General features: G+C 43.2%; 1 protein-coding gene across 4 annotated transcripts in view; it reads right to left on the bottom strand.

Moving 5' to 3' along the window:
• Myo16 (myosin XVI) overlaps positions 1–21,982 on the bottom strand; it is a 606,187-nt gene that overhangs the window by 264,547 nt on the left and 319,658 nt on the right. For all 4 annotated transcript variants that reach the window (XM_047554578.1, XM_047554580.1, XM_047554577.1 and 1 more), the window contains exon 10: positions 5,964–6,114. In XM_047554578.1, coding sequence (XP_047410534.1) covers positions 5,964–6,114 — 151 coding nt within the window. The remainder of the gene's footprint in view (positions 1–5,963; positions 6,115–21,982) is intronic.

A 21,982-nucleotide genomic window follows, 5' to 3' on the forward strand; every position in this document is an offset into this window, starting at 1 on the left:
GGAGCTGTCCCACGGTAGATGTTCCGCCTGCAATCTCATGTCAAAAGCGTGAGGCCCGCTTGAGTGAATAAATTGTTATGAAAAGATGACACAGTTCAATAAAAATGAACAAAATCAAACCCACAGAGGAGTATAATCAGAGGAGACCCCATGCTCCACACCCATAGTGTACACGTGCACACTCCGCAGACACCTGTCACTCAGTCACTGCATCCATCAGCATCTCTTTAGCATGTGGGCGCTTCCTCCCCCGCTGACCACTCGGGCAGCTGTGAGTCCTTTGTAGGACAGAGAGCTGACTCAGGGGACCTGCACCCCATCTCCTGTTACTGCTGTTCATAGACCTTAGTTTCTGCATCGTTAGGAGGGGCCAGATGTCAAAAGCGGATTCCAGATCTGTGTGATTTTTATTCTGTTTACAATACTCTCAAGCGAGAGTGGAGAGTAGGATAACCCCCATGAAGAAAGCAAAGACTTCTCGTTTCTTTCAACACTGGGAGACAGAGTTTAAAAACTGAGCATGATTTTAAATAAAAAAAACAGATGAATTTGGATTCTTTAATGAGAGGGAAGTTAGCTTAGGAATGTGCAATGCTCAATTTTATGGATCTAGAAGATTCTCTGAAAAGTAAGTAGACACTGGATATAATATTACAGCACTGGTTTCCGTATGTCAAACAAGAGAGTAAAAGAACAAAGAATGTTCTTGTCCACGTCCTTGTGAGCACACAGCTCGTTCCTATCAGTGAATTCATGTTTGCATTCTATATTTGTTTGCATTTTATATTTGCATCTGTATTAGATATTGTATTATTAATTTCGTGGACCATTGCTAAGTGATTTATACATAAACTTTGTGTTTTAACAAGTTAGCCAAATGTTTATAAAGTGAAAAATATGACACATTTTAAAAGCTAAACATTGGGCTGTTGTTCAGACACTAGTGAATATTTCACGTACTGGAATCTTGCCCATGAGTTCCTGAAGTCAGTCCATCGTTTCCCAAGCTGTCCCTGACCCATTACCACAGAAACACAGTCCTGTCCTGGACATCTCAGCCCCGGGAAGTGGAAAGTCATGGCCACGTATGGAGGACTCTGGTCTGTCTCTTGTTGAAGAGGAAGTTATTTAGGGGTGTTTGTGAGAGCACGGTAAGAAAGACTGTGCTTGGGACATAGAGGCAGGGACAGTGACCCCTGCATGGGCTCCGGGATGAGGCAAGGCCTCCGAACAAGCATGGACAGGGGGTGTTTCACAGCCAGTGGAGCCAGTGGGTGGCAATGGAGGAGAGGGGTCTCGTGGACTGCCCATTGAACTCCTGCTTGGATGAGGGCCATGGGGCCTCACCTGGCGAGGTGGAGGAAGAGGACCCTGGTCAGAGGTGGAGGGTGACCAGAGGTCAACCACAAGGCCCCTGGCAGAAGGACTTGACAGGGTGCTTTCACCATAACTGGATTCACAGGGAGGTGCACAGGGGCCTGTGGAAAGCCCTAAGATGGGGTCCAGTCTATCCAAGTCGAGAATCCTGGTCACTCACTCATCATCTGCCCGCTATGAGACCCTCACCCATTTTCTGCTTTAGAAATCAGGTTCTCTTTCTCACACTGCTTTTGAGGGAAATGTCTTTGCTAAACAGTAACTTAAAAGTTTTGCCTTCACTGTTACAGCCTTAACCAACTGCAACACAGCTCCATCCTGAACCAATGACGAAGTCCTGAGGCCACACGGCTGGTGAGTGAGAAGCGGAAGCTGGGGAGGAGCCACTGGGTGACAAGGCAGAAACTGCAGCAGACGGTGGATAAGCATGGCGCATACACCCAGAGATTCGCCGAGCTTTCTTGCTCATCTACTCTTTGCCCGGCACTGGACTATTTAGCACACAAAAGAGAAAAAAGGGGTGGAGGAAGAGGAGAAGTGACCAGACCTCCCCAGGGAGAGGAGCCTCCATGCGCAGCTGGGGGAGACTACACTGTACCTAGGGTCAATGTGGACAAGACTGAAATTATGAATGGATGACCTCACTGAAGTCTAGGTTCACAGTCTGGAATGTCTACCCTCATGTACAAAAGGAATCTGAAAAATAAAGCAAATGGATTTGTATGTGTTTTATGGAAGGGAAACTTCTATACAAAGAGACGCATGAGAGGGATCTTTTACCATCTATTTAGGGGCAGATATAAATTTCTTTTCTTTCTAATGTCTTTGCAAGCATTTGCTCAAAGAACAAAATCTTATACACAGTCATAAATACCTCCAAAAGTAGAAATGTAGATATCTATGCATATATGATATGAATTGATAATATGATTCAATATTTTTTTTTGTTTTTGTTTTTTGGTACTAGTGACTGAACCCAGGGCACTTAACCACTGAGCCACAGCCACGGACCTTTTTATTTGCTTTTTGATTTTTGAGACAGGTTCTTGCTAAGTTGCTGAGGCTGGCCCCAAACTTGGCAATCTTCCTGCCTTAGCCTCCCAGGTCACTGGGATTACAGGCATGAACCACCACACTTGACATGATTCAATATCTCTGAACAACACAAAAATATAGTAAAATATTCAGCAAGTGAGCATGCATATATAACTCCAAAAGCAATCATAAAAGGAGAAGTATTAGCAAGATCATTTTCTTTAAGCATAATTACTTACACTAATAAAATGGCTCTTACGACCACCATCTTAACCATCTCAATGCCAGTTTCCTCCTGCACACTTCAAAAAAACATGGGATGGGTAGTATGACGAAGCTTGCATTTGTTCTAGGGACGTCTCCTTGGCATTCCCACAGACTGCCATCTCCAGTGGCAGCTGCTGCAAGGGGCAGAAAGCTCTGGGCTGAAGCAAAGATGTGAACACTCCCTGGCCTGTGACAAATACAATGCTGGGTAGATCAGGGAAGAACCTGCACGCAACAAGATTCCAAAATAGTTCAGAAGGAGGCTCTGATGACCCCCTTGAAGCAAGAGCATCTGTGACACAGATTCTCTATGCAGATGTCAAAGACATGTGAGAGCTCGTGGCAAGTGGAAGAACAAGTTGAAGTGGAAGAAGAGTCGTAAGCTGAATCATGCCCACCACCCGGGTCCACAGAGGAACACGACAGTAGTCCAAGCCCGAATCAGAGGAACGGGTCAAGGAAAGTCCCCCCTAGGACTGACCATCCTGGTGGTTACTATAAACCTCCTTCAAGGAGAGATGGAATCACAAAGCAGACATAATCCAGAACAGAAGACCCAGAACTTAGGAGACAGGCTGAGAAACGTTTTGAGAACCAGCTTGAATTGGAGTGTTGGAGGTGTTCTGAGTCTGCAGACGCCTGGTCTCCACCATTCCAATACGGCTTCTGTACTGTTGGGTTCACTGTTTTGTTCCTTTGTGATTTTTCTCCCTCGGAGATAAGAAGTCTATGTCCAGGGACCAGACATCCAATGGGCAAGAGAGATGGTCTGACATGTGGGATAAGGGCAGCCAGATTCAGGTTCAGGGGAACTTAGCAATCCAAGATGGAGAAATGAAGAGGAAAGAGAACACCAGAAGAGACAGATGGCTGGTGTCCCCACAGGTCAGCGTGGTAGCGGGAGGAACACTTTGCTAAGCATCCCAGGGCTTCCCTGCCACCACGACAGACAGCCTGGAACAAGCTTCGACCGCCCACCGCGTTTCTCAAGCAGTGGGCTCCTCAGGCCTTTCACTGACTGCTTGCTCCTGCGCTGGGAGCTAGTGCCCGAGAGCTTGCACGTTGGTGTGCCTGTGGACAACAGCAGGACAGCTAGCGCCGGAAGTCAGAACCCGTCCGCGCCAGGCCCACGTGGAGTACAGACCTTCCCTGCTGTTTGCGGGGCTATCCCAAGTTGACAGGGTCCCGGGAGCTGCGCCAGGAGCTTGCCACGCTGCACCCAAAAGAGCCCTGAGTACAGGGTCAAAGAAGCCTGTGGTTCTAGGTGATTTGCTTCATCTCTGAAGTCTGATCCATCGAAAACTCAGTTTGAAATCTGAGCAACAGTATCAGAAGTGGATAATAAATTGCTCACAGTGATATTTGGGGGATTTAAATAGCAAATAAAAGCATTTTTAAGTTAAAGTGTTAATCAATATAAAGTGTTATTTTATATTAGTATTCTCTACAAAGATCTCAATTTACTTTGAAGGAATAAAGCCTGGTGGATGTACTGAGTGGCATTATGTGAGTTAAGCAGGTCATGAAGGCAGAGAAGACTTCTGCTGTGCAGAATCTCCTGTGTAGTCAATCTACACTGACTGGGGAGAACTAAACTTCTTGCATGGTTTTGAACAGCAAAAGAAAAATTCTGTTTTCTCAGAGATAATGTAAAAGCTAATGTTAATCTCATTTGTTCTCAGAAATTAAAAAAAGGTTAAATCAAGCCTTGAATATTCATTAACATAGTTACCATTTGATAAGACCTACATTTTATGAAATCTGGAAGGAGAGATGCTAAGTGGTTCTATTTTAATTTTAGAAACTTTTCTACATTATGGACCTCTCTAAAAAATGTTAATTAGACTTGGTTGCTTTGGGAAGCCTTCCTAACACCCTCCCAGGACATGTGAATGCATCATCTTGAAAATGTGAGCACTCCCTCCTCTGCAGAGAGCCACCCAGCCCTGGTGGCCAGGACGGCCCATGGGTGTGACGTGGGTAGGGGGAACATGGGACCTGAGAGAGATGCTGCAGGGTGGGAGACTGAGCAACCACCTCTCCCGCCCAGGTGACATGGGAGCAGAACGTGACTGACGTGACTGACACCAGCCCACAGCAGTGAAGGCTGATGTTGCAGGAGGAAAAGCCACAGTGAGGATTCCAACCCAGGCATTGGGCTGGGTCACGAAGGTCTGCCCATTTTTTTTTTTTTTTTTTTTTAAGGAGCGTTTTCTGTCTTTTAGAAATAGCATGTTAATTCACAGAGGGAATCACAGAGGGAAAACTGCAAGACCTTGCCAAGAGAGTTGACTTACTCTGCACTTCTTTAGTTAAATAAGTAATTGCCATTGTATTGCTGCTGAACTCAAGCACATAATGGATAGCTTAAAAACAAATTAACAGAAACTTAATAAATTCTCACATAAACATTGACTACAAATCATGCATTGGTTGTAATTGTGTTAGAAAGTTTCTTGAATGTTAGTAAACTTCAATAGTAGGAAATCAAATTAACCACACATTTCTCTAAACCAATTAAGAGAATATTTCAAATCAGTGCCAATAAAAATTTTTAAAAAACAAAAAATTAAGTATAATTTATCTAAAGCTATCTGATTTAAATTTAATCCTGAGAAGAAGATGTTTCAAAAACCTGGCTAAAGTAATATATTCAGAATTAGATATACTGAAACAAAATGGTTTCTAAAATGCAAATCATGCTACCACTTACAAAACATTAAACATAAAGAAATCATTTATTTCTGTGGCAATGAAAAAAGAAAATACATTAATTTCTGTAATCCTTCCCAACTCCCAAGTGCCTTCCCATAGCTTAGGAACGGTGTGCATGTACACACGTACACACACACACACACACACACACACACACGCAGCACCACCATGTTTACTTCTAAGGATAAACAGCTCTTAATGACTCTTTGCTCTTCCTCTTTTTGTGTATATTTGGATAACTGCAGGACACAGAAAAATACAGATTATGTAATCATCAAAACAATGAGAAAGGACCCAATGGGAAATCTGTAAGAAGCGATCCTGGCTGAGTGTCCATTTCTCATAGGTGGTAAAGACTGTCAAAATCAAACTGCCAATATAAACAATGGCAACCATGCTTGTCAATTAGGAGTACAATGCCCTACTTACCTGTGGGAATTGCAATCAAAATACTGACTTATGCACCCATTAATTTTTCTCTGAATGGGGAAGAGCAGATACTTGCTTTTGAACCATTTGGATTTAAAGCACACTTCTCGAGGGAGGCTGTGTAGACATGCGGTGAGTACCTGCTCAGGCTTGCTGGGGCCATTCACCATGCTGCTTTCTGGGGTCCCGTCCTGAGGCTGCTGCGCACACACACTTTTTGTCGCATCTTTGAACATGATGTCTTTTTCCAACAAACTGTCTTGCTTGGCAATTGGCAGCACCAGGGGACTGCTACAGGAAGCAATCAATACTATAATTAGTTTTCTTCTCTCATTGTCTTATCAATCAGAAACTACAGGAGCGCTTGACTATTGAATGTTGTTTCATTAAGAGAAGGAACAGTTTCTGTAAACTGCAGGGGAAAATAATAATGAGACATCTGTCAAGTTTCCTATTAATTTCAAATTTCATTCAATTTAATCTCTAAAAGAAAAAATATTCATTTTAACTCTAGAATAAAATGTTTACAGATATATATTTAATTGTAATAGACAAATTGATAAGTAATTCAAAAGCTAAATTTGAAAGGCATAATTGAATTAAGCAACATCCTTAAATGTGAAAATGGATTGCAAACAGACAGGCCTAATCATGTGATTAATTGAAATATAATTCACTTTAAGATTTTTAAAATGAATCACGGACAATATTTTGAGCTAGCACTGAAATTATACAAAGCAAAAATGCAAGCATATTTAATCAAGTCAACCTATGTAAACATAATTATTTCACATAGTCTGCAGGAGTGGTTAGATTTTGTTTGAAGCCCAACAGGACTGTCTCTTTTCAACTACAAGGTTATTGAAGTCTAACTTATATACAGTAAACTGACCCTTGCAGGTCTACAGCTGAATAACAGAAACATACATGCTGTGCAATTGAAATAACCAGCTATCTCCAGAAGTTGTTCTGTCCCCTTTTTGTGCCCTTAGTGTGTTAGTGGCTTTTTGCTGTGGTCTTAATTTGAATTCTTTTAATTTTAAAATATGTAACTGTTAAATGAAGAATGTGTTTAGGGTGTGCAAAGTGTTGATTTGATAGACAGCGTGCAGTGACTGCCACAATCATGCTAATCCAACGTCCATCACCACCCATGGTGGACATTAGGTCCCAGAACTTGCACCTCTAGCTGAAAATGACCTTTGACCGGGATTCCCAGCCCTAGCAATTACTGTTCTCTGCTTCTGAGCTGGAGTTCTTCAGATGTCCCATGTCAGTGAGATCATGCCGCGTTAGTCTTCCTGTGCTTGACTCGTTTCTCTTAGTTCTGTGTCTTCCAGATCATCCATATTATTGAGAAAAAAGGGAATTTTTTCAATAGCTCAATAACATGCCATTGTGCATGTATGCCCAAATAGCTTTTTCCACTCCCCAGCCACAGACACCGAGGTATCTCTCCATGTTGGCCATGGTGAATGAGAGGAAATGAGCAGAGTGCAGACATCTCTTTGAGCTCCTGGCTTCCTTTCTTCCGGATGTCTATCCACAAGTGGGGCTGCCTGAGCATATGGCACTTCTATTTTTTCTTTTTTGACAAAACTCCATGCTGTTTTCCATAATGGCTGCACGCATTTACATCCCTGCGAACAGTGCCAAGGCTTCTCCTTCCTCACCCCTCGCCAGCACTTGTTACCTCTCGTCTCCCTCCCGAGGCCGTCCTCGCAGGCAGGATATCAGGGTGCGGTTTTGATTTGGTTTATTCCATGGTTAGTGATGTTGAGTGCGTTTCCACAGAGCGGCTGGTCACTGCATGTCTTCTCCGGGAAAATGTCTACTCTATGCAGGTCCTTTGCCCTCTTTTTAACCAAGGAATAGTTATCATTAATGTTTTTGCTATTGAGTTGTGTAAATTCTTTATCTATATTGAACATTTATCTTTTATCATACATATGGTTTACAACTCCTTTCTCCAGTTCTGTAGGTTGATTGTCAACTTTGCTGGCTGAATCCTTTGCTGTGTCAAAGCCTGTTAGTGTAAGGAAGTCCTGACTGTTTTTATTTTCTTACCTGTGCTTTTAATGTTATACCTCCTCTCAAAAAAAAAAAAGAGGGCGATCCAAGATGGCGGCCTAGAGGGAGACTGCACTTCCAGTCGCTCCACAACCCAGGAGTTAAGAAGGGGAGGCATTGAGAGACTCGGACTGAAGTGGAGCCATGGGTGAGTCTGCCCACTGGGTAAAGCTCGGCCCGGGTGGCAGGCCCAGATAGAGGTGGCTTATCGGAGCCGGGCAGGGCAGCTAGAGTCATCCACAGGCAGTCCTGCGCACTCCGGCGGTGGGCCCCGCCCACACAGCCAGCTTCTCCAGGTTCTCGGAACGGAACTGGCCCGCTAGTGAGAGCCTGTCTGAACAGAGCAGGCTCCGAGTCCCGGAGCCGCTGCAGTGCAGTGTACTCCTGCAAAGAACCAGCGGAGTGCCTCGATCTGCAATCAGCCTCAGGGATAAGGGCAGGGCAGCCGGAGACCTCTTCAGGCGGCTCTGCCCACTCCGGCTGCGGGCTCTCTTCACGGGGCGATCCAAGATGGCGGCCTAGAGGGAGACTGCACTTCCAGTCGCTCCACAACCCAGGAGTTAAGAAGGGGAGGCATTGAGAGACTCGGACTGAAGTGGAGCCACGGGTGAGTCTGCCCACTGGGTAAAGCTCAGCCCGGGTGGCAGGCCCAGATAGAGGTGGCTTATCAGAGCCGGGCAGGGCAGCTTGAGTCTTCCCAAGGTAGTCTTCCACACTCCAGCAGTGGGCTCTTCCCACACGACCAGCTGCACGGTGCAGGCCCACAGTGAGAGCATTTCCGCACAGAGCCAGTTCCAAAACGTGGAACCAGTAGGGGGCTAGGGGCAGTATTCTTCGAATGAGCTGCTTTATCAGATTCCTCCAAGACATCAGGCTACTGAAGGCTGGGAGGTGATACACTGGAAATCTACTGGGACACTATAAGCCAATAGTGGAAAACTGCAATATCTCAGGGTCCCACTGACAACTGACCATTATGAGAAAACAAGGGAAGAAAATGTCCCAAACAAACCTAGATACTACATCAATAAAACCCAATGACAGCACAGCAGAAGAAATGTCAGAAAGGGAGTTCAGAATGTACGTAATTAAAACGATCAGGGAAGCTAATGAGGAGATGAAAGAGCAAATGCAGGCATTGAAGGAGGAGATGAAAGAGCAAATGCAGGCATTAAATGATCGCACCAATCAACAGTTAAAAGACCAAATACGGGAAGCAAGAGATCATTTCAATAAAGAGTTAGAGATACTGAAAAAAAACCAAACTGAAATCCTTGAAATGAAGGAAACAATAAACCAAGTTAAAAACTCCATAGAAAGCATAACCAATAGGATAGAACACCTGGAAGACAGAACCTCAGACATTGAAGACAAAATATTTAACCTTGAAAACAAAGTTGAACAAACAGAGAAGATGGTAAGAAATCATGAACAGAATCTCCAAGAACTATGGGATATCATGAAAAGGCCAAATTTGAGAATTATTGGGATTGAGGAAGGCTTAGAGAAACAAACCAAAGGAATGAACAATCTATTCAATGAAATAATAACAGAAAATTTCCCAAATCTGAAGAACGAAATGGAAAACCAAGTACAAGAGGCTTATAGAACTCCAAACATACAAAATTACAACAGACCCACACCAAGGCACATTATTATGAAAATACCTAACATACAAAATAAAGACAGAATTTTAAAGGCCGCGAGAGAAAAGAATCAAATTACATTCAGAGGGAAACCAATAAGAATATCAGCAGATTTTTCAATCCAGACCCTAAAAGCTAGAAGGGCCTGGAACAACATATACCAAGCCCTGAAAGAAAATGGATGCCAACCAAGAATCTTATACCCAGCAAAACTTACCTTCAAATTTGACGATGAAATAAGATCCTTCCATGATAAACAAAAGCTAAAGGAATTTACAAAAAGAAAGCCAGCATTACAGAACATTCTCAGCAAAATATTCCATGAGGAAGAGATGAAAAACAACGATGCAAATCAGCAACAGGAGGCGCTAGCCTAAAGGAATAGCCAAATAAAGGAGAAACCAAATCATGTCAAAAACAAATATGAGTCAATTGACTGGGAATACAAATCATATCACAATAATAACCCTGAATGTTAATGGCCTGAATTCATCAATCAAAAGACACAGATTGGCAGATTGGATTAAAAAGAAAAATCCAACAATATGCTGCCTGCAAGAGACTCATCTCATAGAAAGAGACACCCATAGACTAAAGGTGAAAGGATGGGGACAAATATACCATGCACACGGACACAGCAAAAAAGCTGGAGTATCCATCCTCATCTCAGATAATGTGGACTTCAAACCAAAACTAGTCAGAAGGGATAAAGAAGGACATTACATGCTGCTTAAGGGAAGCATAAATCAGCAAGACATAACAATCATAAATATCTATGCCCCGAACATTGGCTCATCCACGTACGTCAAACAAATCCTTCTCAATTCCAGAAATCAAATAGACCACAACACAATAATACTAGGCGATTTTAACACACCTCTCTCACCACTGGATAGATCGTCCAAACAAAAATTGAATAAAGAAACTATAGATCTCAACAACACAATCAGCAATTTAGACTTAACGGACATATATAGAATATACCATCCAACAAAGAATGAATACACTTTCTTCTCAGCAGCACATGGATCCTTCTCTAAAATAGACCATATTTTATGCCACAAAGCTACTGTTAGTAAATACAAGAAGATAGAGATACTACCTTGTACTCTATCAGATCATAATGGATTGAAACTAGAAATAAATGACAGAATAAAAAACAGAAACTTCTCCAATACCTGGAGACTAAATAATACACTATTATATGATGAATGGATAACAGAAGACATCAGGAGGGAAATAAAAAAATTCTTAGAAGTAAACGAGAACAAAGACACATCATATCAAAATCTCTGGGACACTATGAAAGCAGTACTTAGAGGAAGATTTATTTCATGGGGTGCATTCAAAAAAAGAAGTAGAAATCAACAAATAAACGAGTTAACACTACAGCTCAAAGCACTAGAAAAAGAAGAGCAGACCAATACCAAAAGTAGTAGAAGACAGGAAATAGTTAAAATCAGAGCCGAAATCAACGAAATGGAAACAAAAGAAACAATCGGAAAAATTAATAAAATAAATAGTTGGTTCTTTGAAAAAATAAATAAAATTGATAAACCCTTAGCCACACTAACAAAGAGAAAGAGGGAGAAAACTCAAATTACTAAAATTCGGAATGAACAAGGAAACATCACAACAGACACGAGTGAAATACAAAACATAATTAGAAGCTATTTCGAAAATCTATACTCCAACAAAACAGAAAACCTTGAAGACATCAACAAATTTCTAGAGACATATGAACTACCTAAACTGAACGAGGAGGACATACACAACTTAAATAAAACAATTTCAAGCAATGAAATAGAAGAGGTCATCAAAAGCCTACCAACAAAGAAAAGTCCAGGACCAGATGGGTTCTCAGCCGAGTTCTACAAAACCTTTAAAGAAGAGCTCATTCCAATACTCCTCAAACTATTCCATGAAATAGAAGAGGAGGGAACCCTACCAAACTCGTTCTATGAAGCCAATATCACCCTGATACCTAAACCAGACAGAGACACATCAAGGAAAGAAAATTTCAGACCAATATCCTTAATGAACATCGATGCAGAAATTCTCAACAAAATTTTAGCAAATCGCATACAAATATATATTAAAAAGATAGTGCACCACGATCAAGTGGGTTTTATCCCAGGGATGCAAGGTTGGTTCAACATTCGGAAATCAATAAATGTCATTCACCATATCAACAGACTTAAAGTTAAGAATCACATGATTATTTCAATAGATGCAGAAAAAGCATTTGATAAAATACAGCATCCCTTCATGCTCAAAACACTAGAAAAAATTGGGGTAATGGGAACATTCCTAAACATTATAAAGGCCATCTACGCTAAGCCCATGGCTAATATCATTCTAAATGGTGAAAAACTGAAAGCGTTCCCCCTAAAAACTGGAACAAGGCAGGGATGCCCTCTTTCACCGCTTCTATTCAACATCGTCCTTGAGACTCTAGTCAGAGCAATCAGACAAACCAAAGAAATTAAAGGGATACGAATAGGAAAAGAAGAACTCAAACTATCCCTGTTCGCTGATGACATGATTATATATTTAGAGGAACCTGGAAAGTCCACCAGAAAACTTTTAGAACTCATAAGTGAATTCAGTAAAGTAGCAGGATACAAGATCAATGCTCATAAATCCAATGCATTTTTATACATAAGTGATGAATCTTCAGAAAGAGAAATTAGGAAAACTACCCCATTCACAATAGCATCGAAAAAAATAAAATACTTGGGAATCAATCTCACAAAAGAGGTGAAAGACCTCTATAATGAGAACTACAGAACACTAAAGAAAGAAATTCAAGAAAACCTTAGAAGATGGAAAGATCTCCCATGTTCCTGGATAGGCAGAATTAATATCGTCAAAATGGCTATACTACCTAAAGTTCTATACAGATTCAATGCAATTCCAATTAAAATCCCAATGATGTACCTCGCAGAAATAGAGCAAGCAATTATGAAATTCATCTGGAAGAATAAAAAACCTAGAATAGCTAAAGCAATCCTCAGTAGCAAGAGCGAAGCAGGGGGTATTGCAATACCAGATCTTCAACTCTACTACAAAGCAATAGTAACAAAAACGGCATGGTATTGGTACCAAAATAGACAGGTAGATCAATGGTACAGAATAGAGGACATGGACACAAACCCAAATAAATACAATTTTCTCATACTAGACAAAGGTTCCAACAATATGCAATGGAGAAAAGATAGCCTCTTCAACAAATGGTGCTGGGAAAACTGGAAAACTATATGCAATAGAATGAAACTAAACCCCTATCTCTCACCCTACACAAAACTCAACTCAAAATGGATCAAGGACCTCGGAATCAGACCAGAGACCCTGCATCTTATAGAAGAAAAAGTAGGTCCAAATCTTCAACTTGTTGGCTCAGGATCAGATTTCCTTAACAGGACTCCCATAGCACAAGAAATAAAAGCAAGAATAAACAACTGGGATAGATTCAAACTAAAAAGCTTTCTCTCAGCAAAGGAAACTATCAGAAATGTGAAGAGAGAGCCTACAGAGTGGGAGAATATCTTTGCCAACCATACCTCAGATAGAGCGCTAATTTCCAGAATCTATAAAGAACTCAAAAAACTCTACACGAAGAATACAAATAATCCAATCAACAAATGGGCTAAGGAAATGAACAGACACTTCACAGAAGAAGATGTACAAGTAATCACCAGATATATGAAAAAATGTTCAACATCCCTAGTAATAAGGGAAATGCAAATCAAAACTACCCTAAGATTTCATCTCACCCCAATTAGAATGGCGATTATCAAGAATACAAGCAACAATAGGTGTTGGCGAGGATGTGGTGAAAAAGGAACACTCATACATTGCTGGTGGGGTTGCAAATTAGTGCAACCACTCTGGAAAGCAGTGTGGAGATTCCTCAGAAAGCTTGGAATGGAAACACCATTTGACCCAGCTATCCCACTCCTTGGCCTATACCCAAAGGACTTAAAATCAGCATACTACAGAGATACAGCCACATCAATGTTCATTGCTGCTCAATTCACCATAGCCAGATTGTGGAACCAACCTAGATGCCCTTCAGTTGATGAATGGATAAAGAAACTGTGGCATATTTATACAATGGAATATTACTCCGCAATGAAGAATGATAAAATTATGGCATTTGTAGGCAAATGGTCGAAATTGGAGAATATCATGCTAAGTGAGATAAGCCAATCTCAAAAAACTAAAGGACGAATGATCTCGCTGATAAGCGGATGAGGACATATAATGGGGGGTGGGACGGGCTAGCATTAGGTTTAGGGTTAGGTTTAGAGTTAGGCTATGGAGAGCAGTAAGAATGAAGGAAAGAAGGACTGTGTAGAGGGAAAAGAGGGGTGGGAGGGGTGGGAGGGGTGGGGGGGAGGGGAAAAAATATAATAAACATCATTACCCTATGTAAACGTAAAAAAAAATAAATAAATAAAAAAAAAAAAAAAAAGAAAAAATTACAGACAAGACCAATCTCTAATGGAAAAGAATCCTGCAAAAAGGGAATGTGTCGGGGTGCCCGGGACCCCTGGCCCTAGGTGTGGTAAGGCTAAGATGGCGCTTGGCAGGCTGCCAGTATGGTTGGCTTTTGCACAAACAACTGACATCATTTTGAGGAAGTTCCAGGGATTGGTTGAGTTCCCTCGTGGACAGTGCATAATCACTGCATGTCTGCATTTACTGCCTGTATCTGTTCATGCTCTCCCCTCGTGCTCAAATGCTGATTGGTTACAGTAATGTATATATTGGAGTGTAAGTTCCTCAAAGGAGAAGAACAAAGAAAGAACTGAGAGGAAGGGGGTGCGCGCAATAAAAAGGCTGAAAAGAACCAGGTGTCGTGTCTCTCTGCGGGCGGGGAGCGCGACAGGAATGCTTATAATGCTTACAAAATTTATATACAGATCTGCTTTCATACCATGAAATAATAAGCAATCGATAACTTTCAAAAGGACCCTGTCTCTGCAAGCCACTCTGAAGCCACACCTATGCGCTGTGGCTCCTATTCATCATTCCTAGAGCCCCGAGGGTAGGTCCTATGCCTCTGTGACATGGGACCCTTCAAATCTTTTAACATTTTCATTGTGGTTTCCCTGTATTTTCTATTATGTGAGTGAGCCATTTGCAGAGTGTTGTAGCATTTTTCTAATTTTCTGGCACTTAACACTGGACAGTCCCTGTCCTAAACCCTCTAAGTGCATTAATAATTTTCGTTTTGGGAACAATGCTATAGGCATATACTATTTTAGGCCTGTTTTACAGATGAATAAAGAGTGAAGCTGCTCTGGAGATGTAGTGGGCACTGACAAAGCCAGGGTGAACCCCACAGGTCTACACCGAGCACCCCATGCTCAGGCCCCGGTAACAGGGCTACCCACGCTCCCCGCCAGAACGATACCTTCTCCACCTACTCTCTCACATCAATCACCCCTTTCTTTCTGATTTGTTAGGAAATTTTTTAAAAACTTAAGAGAGGTTTTATATATTCAAGATTTGAGTATAAAGTGATCAATAAAGCAGTAGTTGTATTGGTTGAGGTAGAAACTAGGAACATAGATTATGAACTATGTAAATTGTAAAGGATTTCTAAAAGGAAGAAATAGTGAGTTTAGTATAGCTAATCTACGTACTCTTAGGTCTCCAATCTAATCACAGTGTTGATAGTTGATTCCCTGAGAACTCCAGTTGGCACGAGGCCTGGCCTGGCATTACCATGACCTCATCTGAGATTAGACTTTGCCTTCGGGCACCTGATCCTCTAAGACTTCAAACCTAAGTCACAGCCTCATCTTTACAAAATGCAAATATGGAACAAGGTTCTATGGAGCCCTGCAGTCTGTGACCCTGACAATAATGTTTCACCTTTTTAAAAATAAATGATTTACTTTTTCAATTATACCATAGGTAATATAACCTGGGACCTATTGCTAACAAGTGTAAGAAGATAGCTACAAATACTCTTGTTGTTGGTATTTATTTTAATACTTATTAAACATTTATCAATCATGGGAAAATATTTGTGATAGACTAGTTTTAAAATGAAATGTGACCATGTTGATAGGGCAAGACTCAGTAAACATAAAAAAGACAAGAAGAAATGTGCAGTTCACAGTAATTTCACCAAAAGGCAGGTCAGTACCAAGACCTTGACCGTCCCCTCCCTCTTACTGACCTTGAGACTGTCTTGCCCTAGCCCCAGGCCCTGCTCTCCTTTTCCTAGGGTGCTGGCTTTGGAGAACTTTCCATTGTAAATTCCCTGACTCCTCTAGATGCTTATCTCGGCTTCCTGCCAGCTTCCCGATGCAGGGATGTCTTTCTCCAGGGCTGGGAGTCATCCTTTAAAATGTCAACATGGAAGGAGATGGCACCCTCTCTCCCAGCTTCTCACAGAGGGGTGGAAGGTGAATTATTTCTATTTTTTATGGTCTCGGGGACTGAACCCAGGACTTTGCACATGCTGGGTAAACTCTCTACTACTGAGCTATGTCCCTAGACCTTTTTATTTTTATTTTTGCCCTTATTGCCCAGGCTGGTCTTAAACCTGAGATCCTCCTGCCTCAGCCTCCTGATTCACTCCTGGGCCTGGCTGGAAGGCTGATTTTGATAAGGAAACACACAGAGCCACAGCACAGACTGATCTCCCCAGGTCCTGCAGCACTTTCCACCAGCTCACTCAGCACCTGGCAACTCCCAGGGTTCCTTCAGCCCAGCTGGTTCCATGTGCTCCAATTGCATAGTCTAGAAAGTGTTTCAGACCCAATCCACTTCTCTGATGAGATTTTTCTTTGAGGCTAATGAGTGATTTTTATTTTTTCCAAACACTGCCGTATGTTTTTCTTCACTTTGAAAATTTTCTCCAACAAGCAATCTTGCTTTGATTATAAAAAAGAAATGATTACTAATTGAAATTTATAAATGAGAAACAGAAAAAAAAAGGGACTAAAATAGTGTATTTTCTAAAAGAAGGCTTTTGGTGAGGTGGACTCCATAAAGAACATGAAATAACTCTTCCATGGGCAGTTAGATCAATTCAGGAAAAAGCTTTACTCTTTATCTGGCTGTGGAAAACACCAGAAGAGAGAACACCGGCAGATGAACAATTTCTGAACACAACTGGATTTAGGCAAGACCTGCCCACTTCCATAAACATAAAAGGCAGAGCACATGTGCCTATAGGAAATAGGATTTACTGTTGAAAACAACAATGGAATGCGCTCACAGAACCAAGCCTTCAGACATGATTCTCAAGTTCACATATAAAGAAGAAATGGTAATAGCTACACTGCCAATAAGAGCCCTGCCCAAGATTGTGCTTTTAATGGTGGATTATGATTTTCCATTTTTTATTAGAGAGCAACATATCTAAAGCACTAATTACAAGTTTGTACTGTGATGAATCATTATGAACTGAACACGTTACCTATGTATAACCACTACTCAGAGCAGGAAATAAAATGTGAATACCATCTCGAGGGACTCCTCAGGATCACTCCCAATTTCTAGTGCTCCTTGCTCCGCAAGGACAATCCAATTTCTAACAACATAGATTTCTTTTACCTGGCTTTGAACTTTGCACACTATCTGATATACCATGTATTCTTTTGTGTCTGGCTTATTTGGTTCGATGTTACATTGTGAGTGTCTTCCATGTTTCATGTTTCCATAGTTTATTTCATTTTAAGATGGAATTTTACCATCTCAAATATGTCTGAAGAAGTGAGATCTGCTAAGAATACTGCAGCAGCCGCTTGTGACTGTCAGGAGTGCCAGTTCATCTTTTTTCCTTCCAATTAATAAACTGTCACGCTAAGAAAGGAAACAATTATCGCCCATTATAACTAAAGCAATTTTAGAAAACTCTAGAAATGAAATAAAATAGAGGTATACTAGGCCAACAATAGCAGGAACAAAAATATCTAATAGAAACAAACGGGAGATACGGGAGGCAGGTATCTTGGTGCTGAAGTCACGGGAGAGTAGATGGTTCTCAGTGTTAGCTAGGGCACGGCTACATCATGACTTCTAGGGGACTCGATCAACCATTTGGGTTTTCTGCTTCTTTAACACCAAGCACCAAAGATTCATGTTAAATCAGTTTGTGGAGAGATTTGAATTTGGTCTCTTCCCAAATTAATATTTATAATTTAAAGATCATCTTGGTGAAAGATTAGTTGTGTCTAACATGCAAAATTTTCAGTGTACCACCTGGCTGGAGTGCCATCAGCGTGGAATTTAAAACATCTGAAATGCATCTCCATAGTTCTTGGCAAATATCTACAAAGAAATGCAAAAACAGCTCACTTAAGGGAAGCATCTAAGATACATTTACACCCTTGCTTTATGTGTATGTGTAGAGAGTCTCTGAAAGTTTGAAGTGTAACATCCACTAAAAGTGACTCCTTGCATGTCCCATTTATCACTGTGTTCCTGTCTTCTGTGACATTTTCTCTCCGAACACTCTGGACTGTAGGATTCCTTTCTATGTCAAAACTCTTAGGGAACAGGTGGGTGGTTTTACTAAAACTTCGCAAGTACATTCTGCAGAATTTTAGCAAAGTAGTCATAATACCTGATTAGTAAACAGACTGGGTGTGTAATACTAAATGAAAGAATTTGACATATATTAAATGATATCAGATGCAAAAGTCCTTTGTAATCTACAGAGCAACATTCAAATAAGAATTACTATTGCTAGAATAAGTATCCATTAATTATTTTCTTTAAAATGAAATGAAACCGCATAAGCAATTTTATCTTAGAGTTCCCAGACTCTATCCAGGTAGCACGTAGGGCAACAGCTGGGACACACTGGAATCTGAAGGGGGGGTTTACTAATACTCTGCTGGGTAGTCAGGTACAACTCAGGAGATGAGGGCTTCCCTGGCTGTGCTGGATCAGAGGCTCGTTCAGGTCATAAAATTCCCTTTGGAGGCCTACAGCATCATGCAGTACCAGAGTGCCTCTGTGCCGTCATGTGGCACTTATCCACTGGACACATTCTGAGAACCAGGCGATTGGGAGGCGGCTTCTCCATGACCGCAAACTCAGATCGCCGTGCTGTTGCTCAGGGATGAGATCTCAAGGGAACCTATGGTACAGCGGTCCTTCGTGGATCTAAACTTGGTGCAGTGCATGACTCTGCATCTCATTACCAAGACTCATCTGAAGGAGAGTCCCGAAGCTCTGGAGCAAGGACCAAGAAACCGGGGGCCACAGAGCTGCAGCGCCCGTCTTAGTGTTGCATGGTTCAGCCACTAAGCACAGCATCCAAAACAAATGGAGGTCTGTTCTTCTCACGTAACAAGACAGGCAGAAACAGGCAACCTGTCCTGGAGAGCTCCCAGGGCCTCCATCTGTCCCATGCTTCCTGCCTCGTTCTAAGAGTTACTCCGGTCATTGGGTTGCAGGGTCACCTGGCATCTCCAGGCCACACATTACATATCGGGTAGGAAGAGATGAGAAGGACACAAAGCATCAATGCTTACAGAGAAAGCTTCCCTGTTAATCAAGAGAATGGTGCTTCTTCCAAAAGCCTGACCTGGTTAGATTTGCCAGATTCAGCACATAAAGACGTAATCTTTGGCACATACTTACACTAAACGACTGGCTTTTATGGAGAATTAAAATTGAGCTGGGTGTCCTGCATTTTAACTAGCAGCTCTCGCCTCAGTTGACCAACACACACATTTCAGTGGCCAGGACAAACTCCTGGGGTTTGACATCTGCACGGCCCCAAACTTAGACGTTGAACCATATACCGCTCAGAGGTGGGCCTGGAGGAGGTGACGGGGCGTGAGGGTGGAGCCCCAGGAACGGGAGTCAGGCCCTCACAAATGACTCCAGAGTGCCGCCATGTCCTCCACCTTGAGTGGAGGGACAGGGACTCCACAGGGAGTCCCTGTGGATGGGGAATAGGCCTCACCAGACACTGAGTCTGCCAGCACTTTGGTAGTGAATTTCTCAGACTCCGGAATGATAACAGCACCAAGAGCACCTGAGCCTGGTCCCTCGACCCTCACGCTCAGTGCTGAGTGTGAGCAGAAGCCACTGCATCGCTGGCCTTTGCTCGGGTTCAGAGCTCCAGTGACGCCTCACCAAATGGAAGCTCAGCTCCTGCTGCTGGTCCTCCCCAGGATCACTAGGCCACAGTTGTTAGAAGGGAGCTTTCTCTGTTCTAAGTTGCGTTTAAGGAACGCCGCTGGGAACGAGAGTGTGGGGTCTCACCCCTGGGGAGGATGCAGCCCTGGGACTCCCCAGTCGGGACCTGAGAAGCTGCCCAGGGACTCCCAGCTGCATGACCTCAGGGGTTGGTGTTTCCCAATCTGGGGAGGCATTTTCTTCTCCTTCCCGCTCGCCTATCACGTTTGCTTTTGCTCTTGCTTCCAAATTATTACTAAAAATAAATGCTATCTCACATACAGAGACTGTCTTTATTGTCTATGGATCCATCCCGCCAAATCCAACGGCTGCACACATACATAATGCTTACCATTACACGGCTGTCGGTGGTCTCTGCTCTGTAGATTTTCCACTCATTGATCACAGAGAAACTGAGAACTGCCCCCAATTAGAAATGTTCCATGCTCCTTTCTTTGTATTAACCTTCAAACCTCTGGACTAAGACAAGCAGCAATGATCCTGGCAGACTTCTGAGGCTCAATGACAAAGCACAAGGCTCTGAGCTAATCACCCAAAGCAAAGGCTTTCTAAAAAAAGTCTTCGCTCCCAATCTCACCTGTGCTTGTAAGGGGACAACATCTCCCACTGAGACTCATCTACCTTTTCTAGTGTAAAGCCTGGCACTGCTGAAGTGGACCTGCACATTAATTCTTCATCCACAAAGCTGGCGTGGGCAGTGAGTGCTTCAGGTCACCGAAAATCCATTTCTTAAACAGTCACAGTGAGATCTGCTCCCCAGACACAGGCTGGCACAGAAAGTCCACGTGCATGTGCTTCAGTGCTTCTTCTCACACATCCCCGGGATAAAATGTAAGACATCGGACTGCCACTGCCGCCACAGCTTTCCTGACATCTTCTGGATGGTTCCATGGACACCACTGCTGCGAGTCTCACTGGATCTGACCTGGGATGACACCATTTTCCTGGGAATAGTGACTGAAGCCACGTGGGCTGGGAAAATGCTCAGGTCACTCGGGGTCAGCAACACACTTTAAGAGCAACTGTCCAGCAAGAGAACAAGATGGGGGACAGAACCAGGGGCAAAGGAACTGGGATGAACGTGCTTCTTGGGCTGCTGATGCAAACATCCTTGTCCAAACGACAGGGCACATGGACAAAGGAGCGTCCCCACCTATGGTGTTCCACAGGCACGGGGTCCTCCCTCCCACGGGCCTGCATTTCCTAACCTGAACAGCAAGGCTTGCCTGCACCAGGAGGCTGGGCAGTGGCCAGGCTGTCCTCCTGAGGCCGCGTTCCACCTCGGGCTGAAGAGTGAGAGCAGAGCCCGAGGCCCACTCCAGCCACAGCTGTCCCTCGCTGGCTGCCTTCGAGAGCTGTCCCACGTCCAGGATTCTGATTCCCTTACACGGAATGTGAACAATTATGTTTATCCATCCTGAATCGTGGAGTTTGAATGAGGATTGATGGGAATGAATAGTAGCATCCTTTTGACTATGCAAATCATGTATTTTCATGAGCAGCAGAGGCCTCGGGAGAAAGCCTGGCAGGCCAGAGCCGGCCATCACTGAGCAGATGCAAGCCGAGCTGCCTCGTGCACGTGGCTCCACGGACGCCTCCCACGAATGTAGTCTAAGCCAACGTGACGAATGCGTTCCCTCAGGTCAAGAAGGGCACACGTGGGACAACTCACACTGTCCATTCCCAGGTCCCTCAGGTGGGCCTCACCACCAGCCACTTGGCGGAGATCACCACACACCCCATCGAGCAGCCCCTTCTGCTCGCCGGCCTCTTCCCAGTCCTGGTCTCCTTCACAGAGCGGTATCTTCTCTCTGCCCACAGTGCTGGGCTCTCAGGAGCCCTGGTGCAGCCCCACGACCCCGCCCACCCAGCCCAAACTGCTCCCGACAGTGGACCTTCTTCTTGGAACATACCGTTATCCCACATGGTCGGAATCAGGCCACAACCTTCCACCAAACCTAGCTCTAGGTTATCTCAGCTTTAGGTGTTTTGCCGATAGCTCACAGATGAAAGAAGAATGAGGAATGCCTTCCTCTCTCCCTCCCTCCTTCCCTTCTGGTCATTCCTCGGCACTAGGTACTTCTTGCACTGGGTCATGTACTGGTCTAAGGGCTTTATAAATATTAACTAACTAGTCATGATGAAGACCTGGTAAGACAGTTATCACCACTATTATAGTCAGCACCCTCAGATGAACTGCTGTCCAGTGCAGAGGCCGGCCACCCAGCAGGAGCGCAGACCCTGCAGGTAAGGCCCAGGCC

This window comes from Sciurus carolinensis, chromosome 5 (genome assembly GCF_902686445.1).
Source record: "Sciurus carolinensis chromosome 5, mSciCar1.2, whole genome shotgun sequence".
NCBI classification, from domain to species: Eukaryota; Metazoa; Chordata; class Mammalia; order Rodentia; family Sciuridae; genus Sciurus; species Sciurus carolinensis.